Source organism: Cannabis sativa, chromosome 1 (assembly GCF_029168945.1).
Source record: "Cannabis sativa cultivar Pink pepper isolate KNU-18-1 chromosome 1, ASM2916894v1, whole genome shotgun sequence".
Classification (NCBI taxonomy): domain Eukaryota; kingdom Viridiplantae; phylum Streptophyta; class Magnoliopsida; order Rosales; family Cannabaceae; genus Cannabis; species Cannabis sativa.
In genome coordinates, this window is record NC_083601.1 from 2,197,581 (window position 1) to 2,223,652 (window position 26,072).

Consider the following 26,072-nt stretch of genomic DNA (forward strand, 5'->3'; position numbering starts at 1 on the left):
TGGCTATGTTGATATATGTGACCATTGATGGGTTTAGTTGTGATTGATACAACGAAAATCGCTTTGATCCTATGTTGATATAGTTAATGGATGAGATTGCACATGTCTATGGTTATGATGATAAAGTTATGAGCTCAATAAGGTTAACACATTTATATGTATACATATGTGACCAGTGGGAGATTGTTAGAATTTATTGGGGTCACAATTGTATATATAAAATGTGTATTGGGTCATCAAATAAATAAGTCAAATTTATGTGGTCTATTTTGGAATAAAGTTTATGACTTAAGGGCATGATTGTCATGATTTTAATATGTGGATACCAATTAGACAATTTCTATATTGATGAGGGGCCAAATAGAAATAGTCAATAAATATTACCAACAGGTTTGTCTGTTGGTAATATAACGGGTAATGGTCCCCATTTGCATCGTATCTTTTCACTCTTGTATCCCCATCACCAAGAGAAAACTCAAGTTACAGAAAAAGGATTTGATACAAATTGGAAGATCATACCAATTAAAGATCATTTAAAATCGATTCTATGGACTCCGGTACGCTTCCGCTATTCCTTAATCTTATTGTTTGATTCTCTTGAATTAATTAGAGCTATATTCAGAGTTTACAGTATTCTAACAGAAAAGAGTCCATTAAGTGGAAAGAAAATTACTACACATCCAGTAGGAATAGGTAATAAACAAAAAAATAGAAGAGATAGAAATAGAGCAGGGTGATAGGTTGAAGATCAGTTAAGAAGAGAAAAATAGTTATAGGGGAAGGGATGACAACAGGGGAGGATTAGTGTGGTTACTGGAAGACATCGGAGGTGGTTACAGGAAGAAAAATGCAAAAAAGTGAAAGTAAACAGCTGAAAAGAAAAAAAAAACAAGAAAAATTGCCACAGAGCAACTTTGAAAGGCAAACATTGCTCTTTAGTATCTTATAAATTTATACTTAAAAACCATAAAAATAAAATTTTCCCTAATTTCCACTAAGGCGGTAACTCCTTCCACGAAAAACTCCCCCATTGTCATTAGCTTGATGGTTAGGGCGTTGATTCTGATCCTGATCCTGATGGCCATGGTGGGCGGGCCTTGTTGGAGTCCCATTGAGACGATAGCTTCTTCCTCGGAAGGCAACTCCAGCAAATGGATCTCTCTCCACTGGGGAGTTCATTTGACTTCCCTTACCCCAATATGCCACTATTTTATGACTGAATTAAAATTCACTCCTTAATTAAGAAAACTCTTTTTACTTCATCATGACATAAATGCATTATATAAATTATATTACTAAGAAAAATAAATTAAAGGATACACCCAAATAGGAGTCTTGAAAATGTACTTCCCACCAGAAAGAGGATAAAGCACCGTAAGAAAGTAATAGAGATGCCCTACCACCATTCCTAAAATGTCTTCCATTAATGGCACTCCAAATAGTAAATCTAGTGTTAGCATTGCCCATGGAAGATAGAAACCCTATCACACAAACGAATTTTATTATATATATATATTATATAGCAAGAAAAAAAAAGGCATGTTTCTTAGAAAATAAAAAGAAATTGTTGTATTGTTTGTACATATGAATATGATACCTTCAATGATACAAGACCGTATATGTTGATACGAGCATTTGGGTATTCACGGCTCCATACATAGACGATCATAAAAACTAGTGAGCCTCCCATAAATGGGGATGATAATATTGGAATAATAGCCATCACCTGATTATTAATTGGTTATCGTAATTTCTCATATTAAATCACTTTATTCATTGCCACAAAATAATGAGACTGTAAAATATTGTCATTTTTTTTCCTTACCAAAAGTGACAATGCTCCGAAGATAAACATCCATACAAAGTCTGCTGTTCTCTTGTCAAAAGTTCCCTTCTCTAGGGACACACCATATCTAGCTCTATATGCAAATCAAGAATCAAAGCACACAAAGTCATTGAAATATGAGAGTATTTCACTTTATTTATTTAAGCCCAAGTTCATAAATACCATTTTTTAATTTACATATCTTTATTATGACAAAGGCTATTATCAAAATAGTGATAAAAGATATAGTAGCGCTTGGCCCTCTTACATTATTATTAGATCAAAAGCAAATGGAACTGAAAAGGGCCCCAGAAAGAAGAAATTGGTAACAAGCCTCCACACCTGCAATTCGCATAAATAATTTTTCAATATATATATATAAATAAATTTAAAAAATATATATAAAGGAGAAATATCAGGTGGTGACATGACATTCGAAAATCACTCTAAAATTATTTTTCACTTCTCTCTTTAATTCTCTCAATTTTAATATTTTATTAAAGTATAAATCTATAAATTGTTATTTTACTATTTTTTTAATAATTTTTTATAAAAAAAATATAAATTTACAAATTAATATTTTACAATTATTTTAATTTAATTTTCTATAAAAATATAAAATATTTTTAAAAAGTTAAAAAATAAAAAAGAAATTCCAAAAAATTATTAAAACTTAAATCAAATATAATTAATCATAAATTTCGTTTATATACATACATAAAATATCAATCAATATACATAAATCTATATCTATATCTTTATATATTAAAAGTGTCTATCTAACGGCATTTCTTGGTTTAACAGAATATACTTAAAAATAAAAGAATATTCTGTTAAATTTAACGATTAGTTTGATCTCCCGTTAACAAATAAATCCAATAATTAAACCCAAAAAATTAAACAGTCTTTTAAATATTAATAATCACTTTTTAAATTAAAAAAATCATTTTAGCCACATATCTCTCTAACAAACCTATCTTGGAGAATATTAATAATTTTTATATGCAATTAATTTATAAAAACCACACATAACTTACATTACAATTACGATTACTTTATATCTTTATATATTAAAAGTGTCTATCTAACGGCATTTCTTGGTTTAACAGAATATACTTTAAAAATAAAAGAATATTCTGTTAAATTTAACGATAGGTTTGATCTCCCGTTAACTTTCAAAAATATATAAATAATTAAACCCAAAAAATTAAACAATCTTTTTTTAAACGTTTAAACCAAATAATTAAATCCAAAAAATTAAACAATCTTTTTTTAAATTAAAAAAAAAGAAAAAAAATCATTCTAGCCACATATCTCTCTAACATAACAAACCGTATATCTCCAATGTTTGATATTTTTTTTATTAGTTAAACGTTAACAAATAAATAAAAAATTAACAAATATTAATATTGTTACACGATTAGCTTAACAGATTAGGCTTACAAGATTTTTTTTTTAAACCCAAAAAATTAAACCATTTTTTTTAAATTAAAAAAACTACACCAATACCCACCCTAAATAACAATCATCAATATAAAATTTAAACTCTATATAAAAAAAAAAAATCGTTTATAACATAAAGCATTTGAATAACAATGTGTATATTATAGGTTTATATACACAATTATGACATTCTTAACAATTAGTTTTATAAAACATATCGTTTATAACATAATTTACAATTAGTCATTAAATTCTTAAACAAAAACCCCTAGAACTTAAAATAAAACTAATATTTACGTGGCTCGCCACGTAACTCTCTTCTAGTCTAGATATAAGCACCAATAATATTTACAGAATATTATTGGCTTAAATCGTTAAATTTAAATCGTAACTAACTTTCTAGACCTCACGCTTATTTACAGAATATTTATAGATATAAACTTACATTACAATGCTATATTAAAAAAAGAACTAAATAGAATAATCTACTACTCCAATAATAAATTTATTTACAATTTTATAATTACACTAATATTATTTTTAATACATTATTAAATAATATTTCAAATATAAATATTTAATTTTTTCAAACAAAAAATTTGTAATCTTTAAAAATAAAATATATTCAAAATCTTAAATGAAACTAGCAATACGTGGCTCGGCACGTACATTCACCTAGTATATAGTAGAGACATAAAACGGTAACAAGGTACTCTAAATTTGTTTTAAAACTATTTTTTATTTCTCTCTTTAATTTTCTTATTTTTTTAATTTTAAATTCATATAAATTATTCTAAAACTACTTTTCTCTTTTCTCCTTAATGCTCTCCCTTTTTTAATTTTAATTCTATAAAAAATACAAAAATAATTTCATAAAACTCAAATTATACTAATAATAATATAATATACAACCTTAATATTTTGACTTTTTTTAAAAAAGAAATATAATAATAATATAAAAATAATAACTCCAATGTGCTTTTTTTTTAAAAAAAAAGATATAATAATAATATTAATAAAATAACTAGTTCTATGTGATACTTGAAATATTATTTTAATTGCTTTTTACTACGTTTAAATTTTTCATTAAAAATATTAATTAATTTTTGACGAAAGTCTACTTTACGTTTTTTTTAAATGATAACTTGAATATCAAGTATCACATAATTATAATTAAAGAGCATTGTTATTAGGCACCAGTGGTGCCCAACACCTTTCATATGTGGCACCCTACAATTGGTTAGCGATATTTCATAAATCTTATTTTTTAAAGTTATAAGAGACCTACTACTTAATTACACTAACATCAATACCACGAAAGGTTGCCTTTTAACATTTCTCATACTAAAATGTCACATTTTTTTTTTAAATTAAGATATTTAAAAAATAATAATTATTTTTTTAAAATATATTAATTAATAATAACAGAACAAACTAATAAATTTTCTCTATTGTCTTAAAAATGTTAAAAAAATATTTAAAAGTTTAGATAAAATCTAAGATTACACTACAAGAAATTAGGATATTGTCGGCGGTATATTAATGTCGGCGGACCCCACCCGCCTCTAATAATAGGGAAATTACCGGCGGATAGGCATTAATACCAGCGGAATCCCGCCTCGAAAAAAGAGAGCGGGATTTTTACAGCCCAAAAATTTAAACCCATTAATATCGGCGGGACCTGCCGGGATTAATTGAGGATTCTGACCGTTGGGGATTAATACCGGCGGAATCCCCAACCCCCATTTCAGAAAATTATTTTTGCCATTTCATTTCCCCATTCCACCTTCCCCCTTCCCCGTTTTCAAACACAGTCCGCCCCTTCCCCACTTCTCCGGCCATTCTTTCCCCGGCACCGCCAGTGCATCGCCCGTCCACCGCCAGTGCACCGCCCGTCAACCGCCAGTGCACCGGTAATGCTTTTCGTTTTTCTTTTTTATCTTTTCACATGTTGTTATTTTTTTTTCTTAATATCTAATTTTTTCTCCATCTTTAAAGTTTGAGATAAATAGTCAGTGGGGAGGAGAAATCTGAGTAAAATGCCGGGTCGGTCGGTGGTCTAAATATTTGGAGGTTAGTTCTTACAATATTTGTGTATATATCTCATAAAAATAATATTTTTTCTGCAAAAATATGACATATATATATGTGTTATATTTAAAAAATTTATATATACACTTATGTATTATATATTGATAGAGATTTAGGATTTATAGTTTAGTATAATTTTAACTGTTATTTTGTATATACTGTATATTGTATAATATATATTTTGTATATACTGTATATTGTATACTGTATATGCATTATATACATTATATACATTATATATAATGTGTATACAGTATATATACTGTGTATACTATATATACAATATATACAATATATCGTGATATATATATATATTATGTAATAGTAAATGTAATTTATAGAGTTTATTATTTAATTTTTTCAAGAAATTTTATGTCATTAATATTTTAAAATAATAAACAACTTGTAAATATGTACAAAATTATAAAATTAATATATAATTGATTATTTTTAAAAAATATAATAAGAAAATCACGATAAATTTATATTATTGAAAAAATGCTTATGTAAAATATTTTTTAACATTAATTATATAAATGTTAATAAACATAATTAATTTTTATGAATATAAAACATACAAAAAAATAAACTTTTTCATGTAAATTATTAAATAAGATTTTAAAATCTAAATTATAATTTTTTTAATAATAAAAATTTAAGTTACAAAAAAAATTTATGAAATAAATACTTAATAATTAAATATAAAAAATTAATTAAACAATGAAATTTTAACATTTAAATATGTAAAAAATAAATATTAATAATGATAATGTATTTTTTTAAATTGAAAAAAATTTAATAAATGAATTTTATTTTTTTGTAATATTTACTTTAAAAATAAATATAAAAGCAAAAAAAAAATTTGATGTAAAGAATTAAATTTTTTTTTACGATTTTAATTATATTTTTTTTAAAAAAAAAAGATTCAATATAGGAAAATATTTTTAAATAATATTCCTTTAAAAATTAAAAATAGAAAATATATTTATTAATGAATGTTAATATTATAATAATATATAAATAATTGTGTAAGTTATATTAAAATAATAATGTAATTTTTTTAATAAAATAGCATAAGATATCATAAAATAGCATAACATTTTATCATTTAATTTTTCTTTATATTATTAAATCTTATGTCTTCATAAAATTTTAGATGACAATCGACAAGTGGGACCACTTTGCGAAATCGTAGATGTCCACAATATTGAGATGGTCTAAATGTATTTTTAGAGATGACCTCGAAATGTAAAGATTGTGATGGTAGAATTAGCTGCCCTTATGTAAGATGTGTGAACAATAGGCTTCAAACTTTACCTGTTGTGAAAGCACACAGATTCGATTGGGGTTTTTTTACTAGTTATGAGAAGTGGACTTACCACGGGGAAGCAAAATCTAGTGCCACTAATGCAATGAATGACCATGATGCCGCTGATGATGATCCTGAAATTGATGAGATGATTCCGATAGTGGATGACTTCCTTCAGCTGTCATTCGAAATTGATGATAATCCATTATATCCACGTGTAGGTACCTAACCGTTAAATGCAAATCAATGGCGCGACGAATTATTTGAAGAGATTGAGGCCGAGTTGTATCCAGGTTGTGATTGGATATCTTCTCTTAACTTTATGGCAAAGTTATTGCATTTGAAAGTTAGGGGAAAGATTCCTAACAACATATTTGATGAATTACTAAAGTTATTAAGATTAGTTTTTCAAAAGGAAAATAAAATTCCATCAAACTATTATGATGTCAAGAAAAGATTGAAAAAATTAGGGTTGGGGTATGAATCAATTCATGCGTGCAAGCACAATTGCTGTTTATTTTACAATGAACATGCAAATAAAGATTCATGTCCAGTTTGTGGCACTAGTAGATGGATAACTTCAGAAAATTCAGGAGCAAAAAAGGTGCCTCATAAGGTGATGCGTTACAATCCGTTAATTCTGTGACTGAAGAGACTGTATACTTCAAGGCATACGGAAAAATACATGGTATGGCACCACAGTGGTAAATCAAAAGATGAGGGTGTGATGCGACACCCTGTGGATGGTGCAGTCTCGGTTTAGCTGTCGATGGCTTTAATCCATTTGGCAACATGATCCAAGCTTACAGTATATGGCCTGTAGTTTTGGCGAACTATAATCTTCCACCTTGGTTGTGTATGAAAGATAATAATTTTATGTTGACCATTCTTATTCCTGGAGATAAATCACCGAGATTGGACATAGATGTATTTTTAAGACCCTTGGTGGATGAGTTGAAGGAGTTGTGGGTTAACGGAGTAGGTACGAGAGATTGTCGAACCAACACTGTCTTCAAGTTGCGTGTAGCTCTTCTGTGGACAATGAATGATTTTTCGTGCTCGTAGTTATTTATCTGGTTGGAGTGGTCAGGGATACAAAGCTTGTCCCACTTGCAATGAAGATACATCTTCTATTCGAGTAATTGGTAAGACATCTTACGTAGGTCATAGAAGATTTTTGCCAAATAACCATCGAATGAGAAGGGATACTCAATTTGACGGACAAATTGAGAGAAGACCTCCTCCAAGACACTTTACTTGTGAAGAAGTATTAGAACAAGTAAACAAACTCCCACCCCATCTCCCAGGAAATCATGAGCTATTTGGTGGTGTGAAGCGTAGGCGAGTTGCAGAAAATCATAATTGGCGGAGAAAAAGCATCTTCTACGAGCTTGACTATTGGTGTTCAAATATTCTTAAACACAATATTGATGTCATGCATGTTGAGAAGAATGTTTGTGATAGTTTAGGGCACAATCTTGGACAATGAGAAATCCAACGACACTACCAATGCAAGACACGATTTAAAGAAGCTAGGAATCAGAGAATGGTTGTGGATTTATGAAGATGAGAGGGGGAAGATGTTGAAACCTCATGCACCTTACGTGCTTAAACCTGATGATAGGATCCTATTTTGTAAATTTATTAAGGATGTGAAATTTCCCGATGGCTTTTGTTCAAATTTGAAAAAAAAAAAAGTAAATGAAAATTTAACAAATGTCATCAGATTGAAGTCACACGACTGCCATGTAATAATGCAACGATTACTTTCTGTTGGTATTCACAAGTTTCTCCCTAACGCTATATCGACCACCATCTTTGAACTGTGCAACTTTGTTCAAGGACTATAAATGTTAAAGACATGGAGGTTGCTCAACAAGATCTTATTTTAATCTTGTGTAAAATGGAGTCCATATTTCCTCCTGCATTTTTTGACATAATGATTCATTTGGTCCTTCATTTGTCTGAAGAAGCAATTTTGGGTGGACCTATTTTTATGAGGTGAATGTATCCATTTGAAAGGTACATGAAAAAATTGAAGAACTACGTAGGAAATAAAGCACGTCCTGAAGGGTCGATAGTAGAAAGTTACGTTGTTGATGAGGCTTTGACATTTTGTTCAATGTATTTTAAGGGGGTTGAAATAAGGTTTAACCGTCTTGATCGTAATGAAGATGAGGTTGTCCCATGAAAGCTTTCTGTGTTTCAATCTCAATGTCGACCCATTACAAAAGGCAATCTCCGGCCACTTATTCGCGCATCTCGTGAACAAGTAGAGTGGTATATATTCAACAATTCACCTGAAATTCAAGCTTACTTAGAGTGAGTTTTTTTTTTTATTAATTTTTTCTTTTTTTTTTCACCTTAAATTTCAATCAATCAGTTCAAATCTATTTGATGTTACAGTGAACCCTTGGAAGTGATCCGACAAAATTACCCAAATGGAGATCATAATGTTCTACACAAAAAACATTTTTGTCTGTAGTTTTACAAGAAGGTGAATATATATGTGTAGTAAAGGTTTATTATCTTAAGTGGTGTTTGTCATTTTCTAATGAGGTAATTATTTTTATAGATGTATGACTTGCACAAGTCTAGATCATTAGAGAATGGCAAAGAGTTGCTAGCTTTAGCATCCGGGTCTGATCACTTAGGTACTTACTATGAAGGATGTATTGTGAATGGAGTTCGATTTATGGCTACAAAACGAGATGAGAAGAGGACCACACAAAATAGTGGAGTGTTTGTGGCAGGAACAGAAGGTTTTAATTATTACGGCACACTCACTGAAGTGCTAAAGTTAACCTTCACTGGTGTTTACTCTGTCACATTATTTAAGTGCAAGGGGTACAATACAAATTCAAGACGGAAGAAAATAATCGTCGAGAACCTTATCACTAGTATTAATGTCAGTGGTGTATGGTATAAAGATGACCCATACATACTTGCTAGTCAAGCAAAGCAAGTGTTTTATCTCGATGATTTATTGAGAGGGAAAAATTGGAAAATAGTTGAGAATGTAAATCACCGACAAATTTGGGACATCGTGGATGATGATGCTAATGTCGAAACTGATTTGGTACACGGCACCAACTCATCCAATTTTGTGTTAACAGTTGATCTTGGGGAGTTAATTTTGCTACCTAATCAACCTCTGATGGACATTGGCAATGACCAAGTTTGCATGTTAACGAAGATGACCGCAACATGGACGACGAAGATGCTACTGAAGAATCTGACGAAGAAATTTTAGTTGACTTGTGTGAAGATGATGTGAATGATCGTTTAATTAATAATGATAGTGATATGGATGATTAATTTTCAATCACTTTATTTTGTAATACATACAATTATTAATTTCAAGTTAATATTTTTTATTTCAAGTTAACTTTATTAATTTTAAATTATTGTTACTATTACTTATAAATGAAATATTTTTTTTTTCAAAAAAAAGTAATGTCAGCTGATGTATCAACTTATCATGGTAGAGACGGGGGTGATACCGATCCACCGGACCCTAGTAGGGTACCGCCGACTTGTTAAACGGCTCCACCGCCAAGAAGAAGGGGATGTGGCCTTGCTACCAACTTGGATGTTGAACAAAGAAGGCGGGATGCAGGAAATTTATTACCACTAAAACTTGATGCCGTGACAGGCAAAGTGGTTGGTACGGAAAATCAAGCTTTTGTACGTCAAATGGGTGTTGAGGTCACAATTAGGTTGTCAGGACACTACTTGAATTTTAATGAAGTCCCTCAACACTTTAAAGACCAAATTGTAAAAAAAATGAAGGTAAAACACATTAACAAGTTTAATGTTTCAAATATTTAATTTCAATTAATACATAATTTTTTAACAAATACTATTTGTTTGTAGTATTTGTACGATATTGATGGCCATCCCGAGCCTGAAAGAGTGATGAGAACTCTTTATCATGAGATGAAGAGAAGATATTCTGAGAGAAAGAATATCAGGCACACGTGGTTTCAGGAACATTATTCTGGAGATCCAAAAGATTTGACAAGTGTTATTGAAGCTGTACCTGATCACTGCACTACAGAGAGCTGGAAGCAAATCATTGACTTATTTTTGAGCCCAAAGTTCATTGCGCGTTCAAATCAAAACAAGAAAAATAGAGGGGAAATGCAGTATTTGTCCACGCAAGGCTCGAGGTCGATGGCAGCGTCTCGTACTGAATTTGTAAGTAAAATTATCAACTTTCTATTAGTAATTTCTTTTACTAAACACAAACTAACTCTATTTTTGAACAGGACGTCCTTGAAGACTACGCAATTCATACTTGGAAGAGAGGCCACCTCATAAAAGGGACAGAAGACACTTGGATTAGCGAGACATGCAAAGAACTACATGTAAGTTTCAATATGTTTTTTAATAATATTTTTACAATTAATGCATGATGTTGTTATTGTGTTTCTAATATTTTATTTGATCAGGAGAACATGCTTGAAGATGTTCCTAGCATGACGGATATAGAAGATGATTCCAGCGATGGGTCTGCTAGCAAATACAAGCAATTAAAAGCTATGAATAAAGTTCTTGGGAGCCAGTCAGACTATCTAAGAGAACTGGGTTATAAATTGAAAGGCAGCTCAGAAACAAGTTCTAGTACTCAAAGTCGAGCTCAATCACAAGGACCAACTTCATCCATTACTCCGGAAGATATGGGAGTCTTCGCCGAGTTTATGTTAAAAATGTGTGATAAGATTGATCAGTCTGGCACCTCCAGTGATGCGTCTCTACATGACCCGCGGTTTGACAATTTTTTACAAAAGTTTTTACCATCACAACCGCAAGGTAGCGCGTCCAGTTCAGCCCCCCTCTAACGTCAGTGCCACAATAACAACAACAACAACCACGATCGCCTCAGTTCTTTCAACAACAACAACAACAAAATTCTCCCAACATGTCTACTGGCTCTTCACAATCGCCTCAGTTACATTACATGTTCGGGCTTCCCTCACAGTCTCCTCCTATATTTTTTTCGGATGTCGCAGGAGGATCTCAGACACAACCTATGGTTGGCAATATTGGAGGCTCATCCCGACAACAATACCCTATGTACGGTCAATGTGGATCATTGTTGCAGTAACAACCTGTGTATGGTCAAATGGGAGGATCTCCACAACAACCTATGTATGGTCAGATTTTCAGTGCGCAGAGTCAGCAACAACCTATTTTGGTTCGCCCGCAGACTCGACAATTTGTGAAGATCTTACCTACACCGCAGACTGGACAACGTTACCTTATTACCCTACCCCGCTGGCTCAATCCCGTGATAATCTTGATGGTTCAAGACTTAGCTCGAATGCAGATGAATTTTTAGAATATACTGATTTGAACAATGATAGTTAGGTTTTTTTAATTATGTCAATTTTTATGTTTTAAAGTTTATTTAAAGACAATTTCCTAATTTTATTTAAGATAATATAGTTTATATTGTAATGGACAAATTAATATTAATGCTTAATTTCTTAATATTAATGTTTTATTTCTAATTAATAATGTATTTATGAAATAATTATTATATATAATTATAATTAATTTAATTATATAAATATTCAAAATAATTTTTTTTTAATATTTAAAAATATTAATACCGGCGGAACACTGATTGTGGTCCGCCAGTATTAATGCATCTGCGTGTAAAAGTGCAGACATTAATGCCGGTAGACCCCACCTATTAATCCGCCGGTATTAATATTATTACCGGCGAAAGACCATTTTCGTCGCTAATAGTCACTTATAGCGACCAATTAATACCAGCGGATAATTACCGGCGGATTTCAGCGGTCTGGTCTATTAATACCGGCGGATGTCTCCACCGGTAATACAGAGATTTGTTGTAGTGTTAAGATATAGATTTAAGAAATACAATAGTGACGACTATATAAGTGAACTATGATAATGACAAGGAATGAGATACAATGATGACAACATGTGAGATACGATTATGAAAATAAGTGAGATACAATGAGACAACAAGTGAGATACAATAATAACAATAATTTTGAATGATCGAGATATGAAACTAATGCTTTATGGAGAACACCGTAATTTTTTTCTACACCACCCTATTTATTTATTGTTATAAAAATAGGAAAATTCTACAATGCACCCCCTTAAAATGGATATATTGATGCACCCTTATCTGTTTTAGCATCCAAAAAAAATTTTTAGTCAATTTTTTTCTCATGGTCATGTACGTTATAGTTATTTAAGACATCTTGCAAAATTTTAAGAAATTTGAAAAAGTTTAACACGTCGAAAACTATGTTCAAACAGTGTGTTGCACGCGTGACTATTTTATTTTATACACGTGTAAAATAATAGATTGTTTGAACTTTATTTTCTATATTGTAATTATTCCGAATTTTTCCAAATTTGTAGATATCTTAAATAGCTATAACGTACATGAATATGAAAAAAATTAGACTAATTTTTTTTTTCTAGATGCCGAAATAAGTAAAGGGTGTATCAGTATATCCCTTTTAAGGGAGTGCATTGTAGAATTACCCTAAATTTTAAACTTCTTAATAAATAATTCCAAATAATAATTAATAAAATTGTGTATTTAGTTTTTAATAAATAAAATTATTAATAATAATATATTAGAAAATTATATTTTTAAGTAATTATTTATTATAATACTAAAAAAAAATTAAATTAATCAAAGAGCGATTATATTACATAATTTTACTAATATATAAAGAAAAGAAATTTTTGTCAAATTGTTAAACCAGAGTTAGAATCTATTGCAAGATCACAATTAAGGGTGTTCAAAAATTTATTTGACTAATCTAATCCACATTCAATATGCAAAATAGAGACGAATAGATAATTCACATTAGTGTGTTAGATAAAAAAAATTTAAAGTTTGTATTTGTGTGGATTAATATACATTCTTAATAAAAATTAAAATTAAAAAAAAAAAATCTGAACTAATCAAGTCTGCACTTGTTTTTATATTTATTTATTATCATGAAAATTAGAAACGTATATAAAAAGTTTAATAAATTAAAAAAAAAAACATTGTAAATTAAAATAAATGTCATAAGCATCTTCAACCTTAACACTAAATTACACTAACATTAAATTTAGTGTCAAAAACTCTTTTTACTCTTGTTGAAAATCATGGGGTTCTATCTCAAAACTAATTGGCAATGAGTGGAGTAGCCTATGATCTTATATATGGCTCAATTCTCTACCATTTATTCCATGTAGGACAATGCCCACAATATTCTCCCTCAAGATGATGGCTATTTTTTGCTCATCAATCTTGAACCGTATCAGAGTGGACATGGTCACTATCTGTATAGGTGCGGATCGGATAGGATCACTTGCCCGCAAAGGGATATGGCTCTGATACCATATTGAGAATCATGGGGTTCCATCTCAAAACCAATTGGCAATGAGTGGAGTAGCCCATATTCTTATATATGGCTCAATTCTCTACCATTTATTCCATGTGAGACAATGTCCACAATAACTCTAACCATAACATTAAAAATTAGAGTAATTTGCGGCAAAACCCTCCCAACTATCAATTTACTTGCAAAAAACCATCCAACCTTATATTTTGGTGGGAAAACCCTCTAAAGTACTGTTCCGTTTACATTTTTAAGGTGTCGTCTGTCCAGCCTCATTAAGTCCTAATTTTGCCCACGTGGCAATGACAAGTCACTAAAAAATTATCCTGGCCATATTTTACAAAATAAAATAAAAAATTTAGGAGTAATTTGCGGCAAAACTCCCCAACTATCAATTTACTTGCAAAAAACCATCCAAAAAACTTTAAGGTTGGATGGTTTTTTGCAAGTAAATTAATAGTTGGGGGAGTTTTGCCGCAAATTACTCTTAAATTTTTTATTTTTATTTTGTAAAATATTGCCACGTAGGATAATTTTTTACTGACTTGTCATTGCCACGTGGGCAAAATTAGGACTTAACGAGGCTGGACAGACGACACCTTAAAAATGTAAACAGAACAGTACTTTGGAGGGTTTTCCCACCAAAATATGAGGTTGGATGGTTTTTTGCAAGTAAATTGATAGTTGAGGGGGTTTTGCCACAAATTTTTATACTAAAAATATAATATAAGAACAATATTCAAACAATTTATCTTACATCCGGATAAAAGAATTAAGTGTACAATAAATTGTTTGAAACACATTTTTGGTATGTTAAATTTTTCTAAATTTCTCAAAATATGACAAAATTCCTTAAATAATTACAACATACAGGAGTGTAAAAAATGAATTAAATTTTTTTTCGGATGTCAAAATAAATAAGGGTGTATCGATATATTCTTTTCTAAGATAAAAATAAATAAAGCTATTAAATACATAATATAATAAAATAATAAAAAAGAAAAGAAAAGAAAATGTAGTTGTTACAGTATACGACATATATGTCGTTTATTGTAGCAAACACAACAAAATGAAGAGGAATATAATATTTTTACTTACCATTAACAAGGCTAATATAGAGGTTTATATACAATGAGTCTTAAGTCAGTCAAAATAATAAAAGATTAAAGCTAATAACAACCTTTTAACTGTATTTCAACTAACTTTCCTAATCGAATAGTTAGTTAACTAACTGTTCTCAATAACCCCCCTCAAACACAAGGTAGAAGAGCTTTTAACTTTGAGTTTATCTCTAAGAAGAGAAAATCTGGAGTTGGGGATAGCCTTGGTTAAATAATCAGCTATTTAGTACATGCCTAACCTCAAGAGCCTTGTTCAAAACCTTTTCTCTTCCAAAATAGAGATCCAATTTAATATGCTTAGTTTGAAGTATTAGATTTGTTGTTAGTAACACAGTGCTAAGATTATCATACTATACTACTGGAACAATAGGAAGAGTCACTTTTAATTCACTGAGTAGAGATGATCCAAAAGATCTCTATTGTCACTTGCAAGACTTCGAAACTCGGCTTGAGTCAAAGACCTCAATACTGTTTGTTGATTCTTGGATTCCCAAGCAATTAGACTTTACTTCATCAGTAGCCCAAATAGCATCACAAAACTCCACCAGCTCGAGAGCACTTGATTTTTTAATGTGAAGGCCATAGTCCGTTGTTCTTGATAAGTATTTGAGTATTCTCTTCACTGCAAACCAGTGAGATTGGAGGGAATTTTGCATGAATTGGCACACTTTATTAACACTATAGGCTATCTCTGGTCGAGTGCTATTAAATATTGTAACCCTCCAACAACAGGCCTGTAAAAATTGAGCATTTTCGACTGGATCACTTCCTTATGCTAATAATGTAAGAACAGAGGTCATGGGGGTGGAATTAGGCTTGGCATATTGCATTTTTTCTCTGAGAAGTAAGTCTTTCAGGTACTTTGTTTATGAGAGATGCAAGCCTTGATCAGTGTGGAGGACTTCAATTCCAAGGAAATACTTGATTTCACCTACGTCTTTTAGAGAAAAAAATATTGTGAAGATCATAAATTAATGTTGTTATGAGAGAATGACAATTGTCTATGACAAGAATTTCATCCACATAGATGAGAATGGTTGTTGTGGACCAAGGTGATGTTTAATAGAGAGAGATTGATCAGCTCTAGACGATTGAAAACAAAATGAGATTAGAAATGAGGCTAGTTTGTAAAATCAGGCTCTTGGTGCCTGTTTGAGGCCATAGATGGCCTTGAAAAGTTTGTAAAATGCTTGAGGTTGAGATGGATCTTCAAAGCCAGGTGGTTGTTGCATATATACTTCCTTAGTGAGTTCCCCATTCGTAAGGCATTGCTAACATCAAGCTGATGAACTTTCGAAGATTTGGACAAGGCCAAAGTTAGAGCAATTCTTATGGTTCCGAATTTGACTATAGGACTGAAGGTTTCAAAGTAGTCGAATCCATGTTGTTAGTGGTACCATTTTGCCACTAATCGAGCCTTAAACTTGCTACCAATGGGGGTGCAACCTTCAAGTAGAGGAAAAAATGTGTAAGTCTTGTTTCTTTTTAGGGCACTCATAGCTGAGTTCCACTTTGCATCAAGTAATGCTTCTGCAACTTTGATAGGCACAATAGTTGTCATAAAGATTTTGGGTTTTATAATGCCATTCTTAGACCTGGTGAGCACGAGATGCTGGTTATGTATGGCTAGAATAGACCCTAGCTAGAGCTATTATAGGATCATTTAAGACTGCAGCATGTGTGGGAATGTCACTGGAAGCAGTTGTTGCAGTAGATGGTGCAGCATCAGTTGCAATATCTGGAGGAACATTGGTACATGTATGCAAAGAAGGAGAAACACTAGAGGAACTAGTGCTGGTATTAGTGGTAGACATATTATTATGTTGGTCATTTGACAGATGATGAAATATTGTATCTAGAGAATGAGGGAAGAGGGGGAGGTGAGGGAATATTTAAGGGAGATGTAGTTGGAATTGAAGACTCTGTTGAGGCAGAAGAGAGAGAAGGCATGAAGGAATAAGTGTTGAATGGATAAATATATTCATTGAATGTGACATATCTAGACAAATAGATTCTCCCATCATAACTTAAGTATTTATAGCCCTTATGAACTAGATTGTAGCCTAGGAATGTGCAAAGTGGACCTGAAATCTAGTTTCATTTATTGTAGGGTCAGAGATTAGGGTAACAAGCAAAACTAAAGACTTTTAGAGAGGTGTAATCAAGTTCTTTGTGGAATAGAATCTAAAAGGGAGAATATGGACCAAGTTTTGGGGAAGGTAGTCTGTTGATAAGATATGCAGCTATTCTAAAGCCCTTATCCAAATATTTTAAGGGCATATGTGCATGAGCAAGAAGAGAGAGGCCAATCTCAGCTATGTGTCTGTATTTTCTTTTCACAACATCGTTTTGTTCATGTGTGTGAGGGCAAGATTGAAAATGGAGGATACAACACTACTCAAAATATTATCAAAGGGTTTAAAATCACCTCCACAGTCAGATTGCATATCTTTTATAGGTAAATTAAACTAAAGTTCCACCTGCTTTTCGAATATTTGAAAAGTTGGGAAAGCCTCAGATTTGGTTTTGAGTAGATATAGCTAGGTATACCTAATGTATGCATCTATAAAGGTAATATAATAGTTATTTTCATTCTAGGAAGTGTGAGGGCCATGGCCCCATAAATCAATGTAAATCATTTACAATGGTTGAGTATAAACTGTTTTTGAGTTAGGAAAGGGAAGTTTGTGAGATTTTCCCAAACAACATGCATGACAAAAGTCAAAAATAGTTTTATTTCTTAAAGGAACATTACCCAATGATATTATTTTTTGTACAATTGTAGTGGTTGGGTGTCCCAACCTACTATGCCAAAGTTGAAGATTAGAAGGTACATTTTGATCAGAAAGAAAAGCAACAATATTGAAGGGGAAGGAACTTGGTGAAGACTGTCCAGATGAAGATGGAGCATACAGATCACTGATTTGAGTGTGGTCAAACACATAAATGTCATTTTTAAGCTTGCCAAGTAGAAGGATCTTCTTGGATACATGGTCTTTCACAAAACAGGTGTTAGGGTAGAATTCAAAGAAGACATTATTATCATGGGCGAATTGAGAAACACTCATAAAGTTCTTAGTGATTGTTGGAATGCAACAAATTTTTATGTATTAGAGATTTAGAATGAAACGAGGAATTGAATGCAGAATGATCAATGCTAGTATGAAAACCTAAACCATTTCCAACCATGACCTGTTCTTCACCAATATATTTTGAGCTACTTGCCAAGATCTAAGCATCTGGTGTGAGATGATTCGTGGCACCAAAATCACGGAACCAATTTGAGTCTTGGACTGTGTTAGGTGTGGCTATCAAGGCTTGTAGAGGTGCTCCAGTAGAGGAATTCGAAGGAGGAGTATTAAACGATGTTGGTCCAAGAAATGACTTGTCAAACTTGTAGTAGCATTGAAGAGCAACATGACCTAACTTTGGGCACAATAGACAAATAGGTCTTTGTTGTTGTTGCTAGGGTTGGTTTGTTCATCTTCCACGTCTAGGGTGGCCTCTGCCTCCATGATTATTTGAGCCATCACGAGAAGTGTTATATGAGCCTTGAGTTTGTTGTCCATTGAAGGGGGATTTCCACTATAGCTTCCTCGATTGTTTGAAAAACTTCCTCTTCCATTGTGAGCAAGATTGGCTTCTGTATAGGATATGTCAAGATTAGGGCTGAGCACTTTTACCGAGCTTGACCCGAACCTGGCCAACCTGCCCGAACCCGACCCGACTAACCCAAAAATTTAAAGAATCCCCTTCAATTCGGGTGAGTCGGGTTCAACCCGGTACACCTTTCAGGCGGGTTTCGAGTTTAATTTTTCAAGTGACCGAGTTTCAGGTAGGACCTCAAATAATAATAAAAGTTTGTACTCTACATACATTGGACTTCAAATATAATAATATTTTCTATTCTTAAAAAAATTACACAATACAATATAAATACACTTCTTCTATGTGTTGAAAGTTTATATGTATATATGTCTCATTAAATTTAATGGTTTTGTTATATATTTATATATAATATGTAAGCATTTAGGTTTAGTTATATGTTTATTTATAATTAGGTATGTTTATAGATAATTAGGAAAGTGTTAAAAAAAATTTTAACCGAGTTGATCGGGTCAACCTGTTGACCCGCCCAACCCTAACCCGCCAACCGTGAACCCAAAACTCGGCAACCTGCAACACGTAAATAGGCCAAGTTCGGGTACAATTTTTTTTTAACCCGAATCATATGAACGCAAAACCTGTCAACTTGAAACCCGTGGTCAACCCGCCCAATATTTAGTCCTAGTCAAGATCCTTTATACCTTTGTCAATACGTGCTTCTTGAGCCATGAGAAGAGCTTCAAGCTCAGCAATGGTGAATTTTTCTTTATGTATGTTGTAGGAGGTGTAGAAGATGTCATATTTAGGTCCATGACCATTGAAAATGGCCTCCACATGATTAGCTATAGAGAACGAATGGCTAATGGCATTTAGCAGATCCACAATTGATTTTATTTTCAGTAAGTAATTGCTGATGGAGGAAGCATTTTTCTTAGTATTATAAAGTTGAGTCTTGAATTAACTTATCTTAGAGTTTGTTTGATTTGTGAAGAATTCTTAAAGCGCGATCAAGGCATTCGTGGAGGTCTCATGCCCGATCATGTGTATATTCATTTGGTCATCATTTATGGAGGAAAGTATCCATGAAAGAAGGAGTTGATCTTGTACTTCCCATTCTATGTAATTTTGAGAAATTATATTGCTTGTACGATTAGCTTCAGTCTCGTACTTGGGATCAAGGAGTAGAGTTAGGTTCAAAGAATTGTTGGAGATGATGACCATGAACGACAGTGAGAATTTGATGTTTCCATGACAAGAAATTGTTTTCATCGAGTTTGGAGGAAATGCTTGAACGAAATAAATTCTCTGTAATTTGTATCTCTGTAACTAAAGATGATCTAGACATTGTTGAAAGAAGTAAGGGACAAAGAGAAGCAAAAAATGGTGATGACGAAGTACGAGGACAAAGATCAAGGACAGATCAGAGGTTTTCTAGCTCTGATGCCATGTTGACACATAAACAAAAATGGAGAAAATGATTTTGCTTACAATTAACAAGGCTAATACAGAAGTTCATAGACAATAGCTCAGTCAAAATAGTAAAAGACTAAAGCTAATAACCTTCTAATTGTATTTTTAACTAACTTTTCTAACTGAATAATTAGTTAATTAACTGTTCTCAATAATTGTTTATGAGTATGAGAACTTACTGTTGTTGCTGATCACATGTGGAGCTTAAGCATGTTAAATCAATCAAATCAAACATGGGTATGTTTTAATTTTTTTTATATAGTTTTAATTACTAGGGGTGTTCACGGATTGGTTTGCTCTGGATTTTCATAATTTTCGAACCAAACAAGTATAACGGTTTTTGAATATTGGAAACCAAACCATATCAATAAATTTCTTAAACCAAACCAAACTAAATTATTAAGAACGATTTGGTTTGGTTCGAAACCACGGTTTAAGTGGAATTTATAATTATTCATATTTTTTAAGTAATTGTACTATTTTTACTAAATTTTTAATTTTATTTTTCAAAATATGTATTTAACATGATAAGTAATAACTCTATAACCTATAAATAACAATATAAAAGTATTCTCAAAAGTCAAACATAACATAAAAAAATCAAAATTCATAAAATAAAAAACTTGACACACAAAAAAAGTTTAAAATTATACATATAGTCATATATAAAATATATATATATATATAAATCAATTATTTATTGTAAATGGTCTGGTCCGGTTTAACCGTTAACTATTTATTATGAACCGCAACCGAATCATTACGCCGTAAATAGTTCGGATTAACCAAACCACCAAAAACAGTTTCTTCGGTTTACGGTTTACGATTTACAGTGGTTCAAACTTCAAATTTTCGTGGTCCGGATTTAAACCGTAATTTTCCGATTTATATGAACAACCCTATTAATTACACCAAACACAATATTTATCCAATTACCTAAATTAATTTACTTAATATAGATAAAGTTTTTTTTTATTGATTTTGTTAATGAGTAATGTTGTCCCTGAAATTTGAAAAGGTTAAGTGGCTGGGGTCTTATTTGACCTGCTCAAGCATAATAACTCAATAATAACCTTATAATTTCCTTATTAGAAAGTTATTAGATATTTACAATCCAAATTTAAATTTGCAATCTAGATATATTTTACTTGTAATTGTGGTTAAAACACATAGTTAAAGGCCCATGACACATTATGTACAAATAATTAGAGGCTGATGGCTTCATTATTTTCTAATTCACAAATTGATCGTTGTAACATATTTGTATATAGATATGAAGATTTATATGTTTTATGAGTACAAAAGTTCTAAGGCCCAGGCCAATTGTTGAAGCTAGCAATTAATAAATTAGGTAAATATATAGTAGCTAATAAAGAATTGAGTTTGGATGATGTATCTATACCTGAAATTTTTTTATGACAAGGGTATAATCAAGTGCAATGATCCAAGGATTATAGAGTTGGAGATACAGGGCTGACGTGGTCATTAAACAGGCCATTCCATAGAACTTGCTAACTGGCGGTAGAGAATTGTAATATCTACATTCAAAATAAATAAATAAATAAACCAGAAAATTCATGATAAATTAGTTATACCATCAACAATAAGGGAAAGAAAAATAAAAAATAAAAAAGCCCCTTCTTTTGATCACGATTTCTTAATCATATCATCATACATCAAATGCATATACTAGTATATACTACTATTATGTGTGTATTTATATATATATATATATATAGAGAGAGAGAGAGAGAGAGAGAGAGAGAGAGAGCTTACTCTAATGGTGTAGACATTGTAAGAGGCTGTGAAGACAGATGAATAGAGTGAATAATGTTTATGGAAACCAATTGTGTAAGTAAGAGTATAGGTTGGTTTATAGTCAAGTGTTTGTTTTCGAAATATAATGGGACTGCAATTCCAAAGAAAGACTAATTATTTAATTTTACATTTTGTAATCAATACAGACAATTCTCTAGCTCTCCCTATAATTATTTCAGGACAATTGTTAGGGGTATTTGATGGGAGAAATGTTAAAAAGTACTAGTGGTATAAGTATTTTTTTATATATTAATATCGGGTTTTATATAAGTTAAAGTATTGCTAGCTAATAGCAACACGACACATTTAAAAATTGCTAAGCACTATTAATGTCCAATAGCAATGCTCATTTTATAGTATTCAATATAACATATTGTTATTATTTTTATTTAATATTGAGTCTCATATTTTTGTTTCAACATTCGATTTAAATTGTATGCCACGTGTTGTTGGATGTATAGTCTTTTTTTTTTTACAATTTAGTTATCAAAATATTTTTTTTTAATTTATTATAAATATTTAATGTAAATTAAATATTATTTTTTTGATTCTGTCTTTTATTATTTATGAAAGTTTTTATAAGAAAAAAATGAATTCTCTTTATGAAAAATTTATTTAAATAATTTTTATATATAATATAATTGATTTGATGGTAATTAATTTTTTTATTTTACTATGAATATAATAGATTTTATAATCTTTTTATAGCAAAAAATAAAGGCAAGATCGTGATCTTAATATATGGAAAATATGTTGATTTTATCTAAGGTTGCAGAGTGTGTATGTTGTTGCAAATTAGAGTTTATTTTAAGAAAATTTTGTACAACGGTAAAATTATGTGTATGACGGTCTTTAGGGTTTCTATTTGTTATAAATAGGACCTAGAGAGCAGTCAAACGAATTCATCTCTTCAAGTCTCATTATTTTATATTTTCATATTTGTGTGAAGAGTATTTTTAATTTGTGAGAAAATCTAGAGTTCTACTAAGTATTGCTATTGGGCACTAGTGCTGCTTAACACCTCTAGATATGTCGTCTTGCAATTAGCTAGCGATACTCTCTAAAAGTTATTACATCAAACTATATGGGACCCGATACTTAGTTTGAGTAATAGCAATATTAACAAATAGGAGGGTGCTAGACACCACTGGTACATTTTAGTATTTCTCACTAGGTTTTAGTTTATGTTTTATTGTTCTTTCACTGTTTTTAGAATAGGGTAAAGAGCTTCATTGAACAAGAAAAAAAAGTGTTTGAGATAAGACTTGTCGAAGACTTACTTCAGGAGAAAAAAAGCACACTCACATCAAAAGTTGAAGGGAGTTCACTGTTTAGTGTGTTCAAAAGTCACATTAGCAAAGAAAATTACGAATGATTGCAGCAAAATTTTAGAGGGATCGTCTAAACTTATTTAAGTCAACTGTATGTGTTATTTTTGTGACTTCACTATTTGATTTTACTTTCTGGGTGTGATCCTGTAGACTAATTGTGTTTGAAAGAATATTGATAGCACGTGTAATTCTCTTATATCGAGTTTTAAATTTTACAAAATTTATTTTTATTTTTGTTCTAGTTTGGTACGCAGGATTGGACTGAAAAGGATTGGACTAGATTGGACAATATTGCATTATGCTGAAAGTAATCATGTGTTTGGTTTAAGAATAGACTGGACTATTTTATTTATTTCTTTTTAGAAAACAAAAAACTTAAATTAAAATGAAAATATATAATATTAAATTAAAATTAAAATATATATAATAATAAACAAATAAAAAATGATAATTCACAGCAAAAAAAAATAAAAAATAATTAAATTATAAAATTAAATAAATAATATATCATATATAATCAAGTATATATCATAAATATATAATAAAATAGTTTAGTATATTTTTTATTTAATAAATAAGTAATATAGTAAAATAAAAATACTTTAATAATATAAAATTGTTTATGTTAAACACTAATTTAATCACTAATTTAATATAAATATTAATTTTTTTAAAATATTTATATAAATTTTCTAGTCATTTAAAAATGATATATAATTTTATTGTCATATTGTTTCTCTTAGAATCAATTTAAGTAACTATTGTTTAATTAACAATATTTTAAATTTTGAAAATTTATGTATAATAATTTAAAATTATACATTTTAACTAATTTTAATGAATAAATTTTTGATAAAAAAAATATAAATAAATGTGTGATAATTCTTTCATATAAATTCTTATTAAATTTAAAATATATTAATAAAAATCAAAATTAAAAAAAAAAGATTAAAAAAAAATCTCATCTGCATGGGATTATTTATCCCACCCTGCTGGATGGGATAAATAATCCCAGACAGATAAGATTAGCTAGATTAGTTATCCAGACTTCTAGCATGCCCAAACACTGGATTGGACAAATTAACCTGTCTAATCCAATCTAGTCATGTGTACCAAATGGACCCTAGTAATCAAGTTTATGCTCTACAATAATAAACGTATTAGAGTTAGTCCTACATTACTAATATGTGGTATAAATTGTTAAATGATTTTTCAGTGGATACAATAGATGAAAATTCTCATCCATACAAAAAAATAAAAATAGATAACAATGCTCATACATTTCAAAGTCTACGCCTACAAGACCATTGACTCCAGTGCTAGTCAAGTCAAGAGTTTTTGTTTTTTTTTTTTTTGTTTTGAGTGAATAGTCAAGTCAAGAGTTAATGGAATCTCCTCTATACCAACATGACTTTTCTTTTGCCCAAACCATTAAGAAACTCTCTCTCTCTCTCTCTCCACCTTCTTCGGGTTCTTATTCCACTAAGATGTAAGTAATAATTGGATTTTAGACTTGAAATTAGGAAGATGATGGAGTCCGTTGAACATGCCCATCCATGAACATGAGGAAATTATAATGTATTCTAAGAAATGCATAGATTATAATGTTGTATAAAGAAAGAGAACTAAAGAAAATATATAGTAATATAAGATAAAGTAATTTTATTTTATTTTTTTTATATATCAAATATCTCACTATTATAAAAGTATGGTAATAGTATTTATATTGACTATATCAATTTTACCTTTAATAAAATTAGGGTAAATACTATTTTGGACCTTGTGTTTTGCAAAAGTTACAGATTGGACCCTGTATTTTGTTAAATGACAAAATGGACCCTGTATTTTCTAAAATAGTAAAAATAGAACCCTGAGCTTAATTTTTGATAATTTTTTTTTTTAATACAACCAACTTGAAGACAATACTTAATACGAACAGATACAAAAAATGTAAACAGTTTGGTCATAACACTTTTAGATCGGATTATAATTAAACTTTATTTTGACAAAAAATCAATTCAGGGTCCTATTTGTACTATTTTAGAAAATACAGGGTCCATTTTATCATTTAACAAAATACAGGGTCCAATTGGTAACTTTTGTAAAACAGAGGGTCCAAAATGGTATTTACCCATAAAATTATAAAATTACAATAATACTAATATTTTTTAACTTCTATCTTTAAAGAAATTTATCTTGTTTTATTATCTATTAAATGACAACACACTTTTTAATAACACATACACTATTATTGTTATTATTATTAATAATATTATTTAAAAATAAAGTGCGGTAATAGTATTTTTTTTGAATGTGTGGTAATGGTATCTAGAGTATTGCTATTAGACACCTGTAGTGTATAGTACCTCTAGACATATTACTTTGCGATTGGTCAATGCAGACCGTTTAAAATTCTCAAGTTCTGTCACAGTCTTAAAAATCTCGGTAGCGATAATAAAATTATAAAATTACAATAATACTAATATTTTTAAACATTAAGTTTATGTTGTCTTGTATCTATTAAATGACAACACACTTTTTACTACAACACCCGTTTAGGATATTACAGATTTTCTCTTAGTTTTTTTTAAATGATTACACGTTGAAAATTTAATAATATATATCGTAGGAAGCTATTCTATGGTGCACTCCCTAAAAAAAATGTATTGA

The 26,072-nt window shown here is 30.4% G+C and overlaps 1 protein-coding gene across 2 annotated transcripts; it reads right to left on the reverse strand.

The window, feature by feature from the left end:
• Positions 1-658: 658 nt before the first annotated feature.
• On the reverse strand, positions 659-22,275 carry LOC115704978 (derlin-1.1-like). 2 transcript variants are annotated; one of them, XM_030632196.2, is made up of 7 exons: positions 22,030-22,270; positions 21,656-21,791; positions 2,094-2,167; positions 1,826-1,919; positions 1,598-1,726; positions 1,321-1,481; positions 659-1,216 (listed from the first exon to the last, which is right to left on the reverse strand). In XM_030632196.2, the coding sequence occupies exons 1-7, from the start codon at positions 22,044-22,046 to the stop codon at positions 985-987; spliced, it is 843 nt and encodes a 280-aa protein (XP_030488056.2). In that variant the 5' UTR covers positions 22,047-22,270; the 3' UTR covers positions 659-984. The 2 variants fall into 2 exon arrangements, with proteins under 2 accessions (XP_030488056.2, XP_060958393.1); XM_061102410.1 differs by having other exon boundaries at positions 1,100-1,231; positions 22,030-22,275.
• Between the last annotated feature and the right edge of the window lie 3,797 nt (positions 22,276-26,072).

What these genes read in the sequence shown, in the direction of transcription:
- LOC115704978 (XM_030632196.2), bottom strand. An exon ending in ACGGTCTTGTATCATTGAAG is followed by an intron (nt 1,482 to 1,597) that starts GTATCATATTCA and finishes TTTGTGTGATAG; the next exon opens with GGTTTCTATCTTCCATGGGC. An exon ending in TTCAAGACTCCTATTTGGGT is followed by an intron (nt 1,217 to 1,320) that starts GTATCCTTTAAT and finishes ATTTTAATTCAG; the next exon opens with TCATAAAATAGTGGCATATT.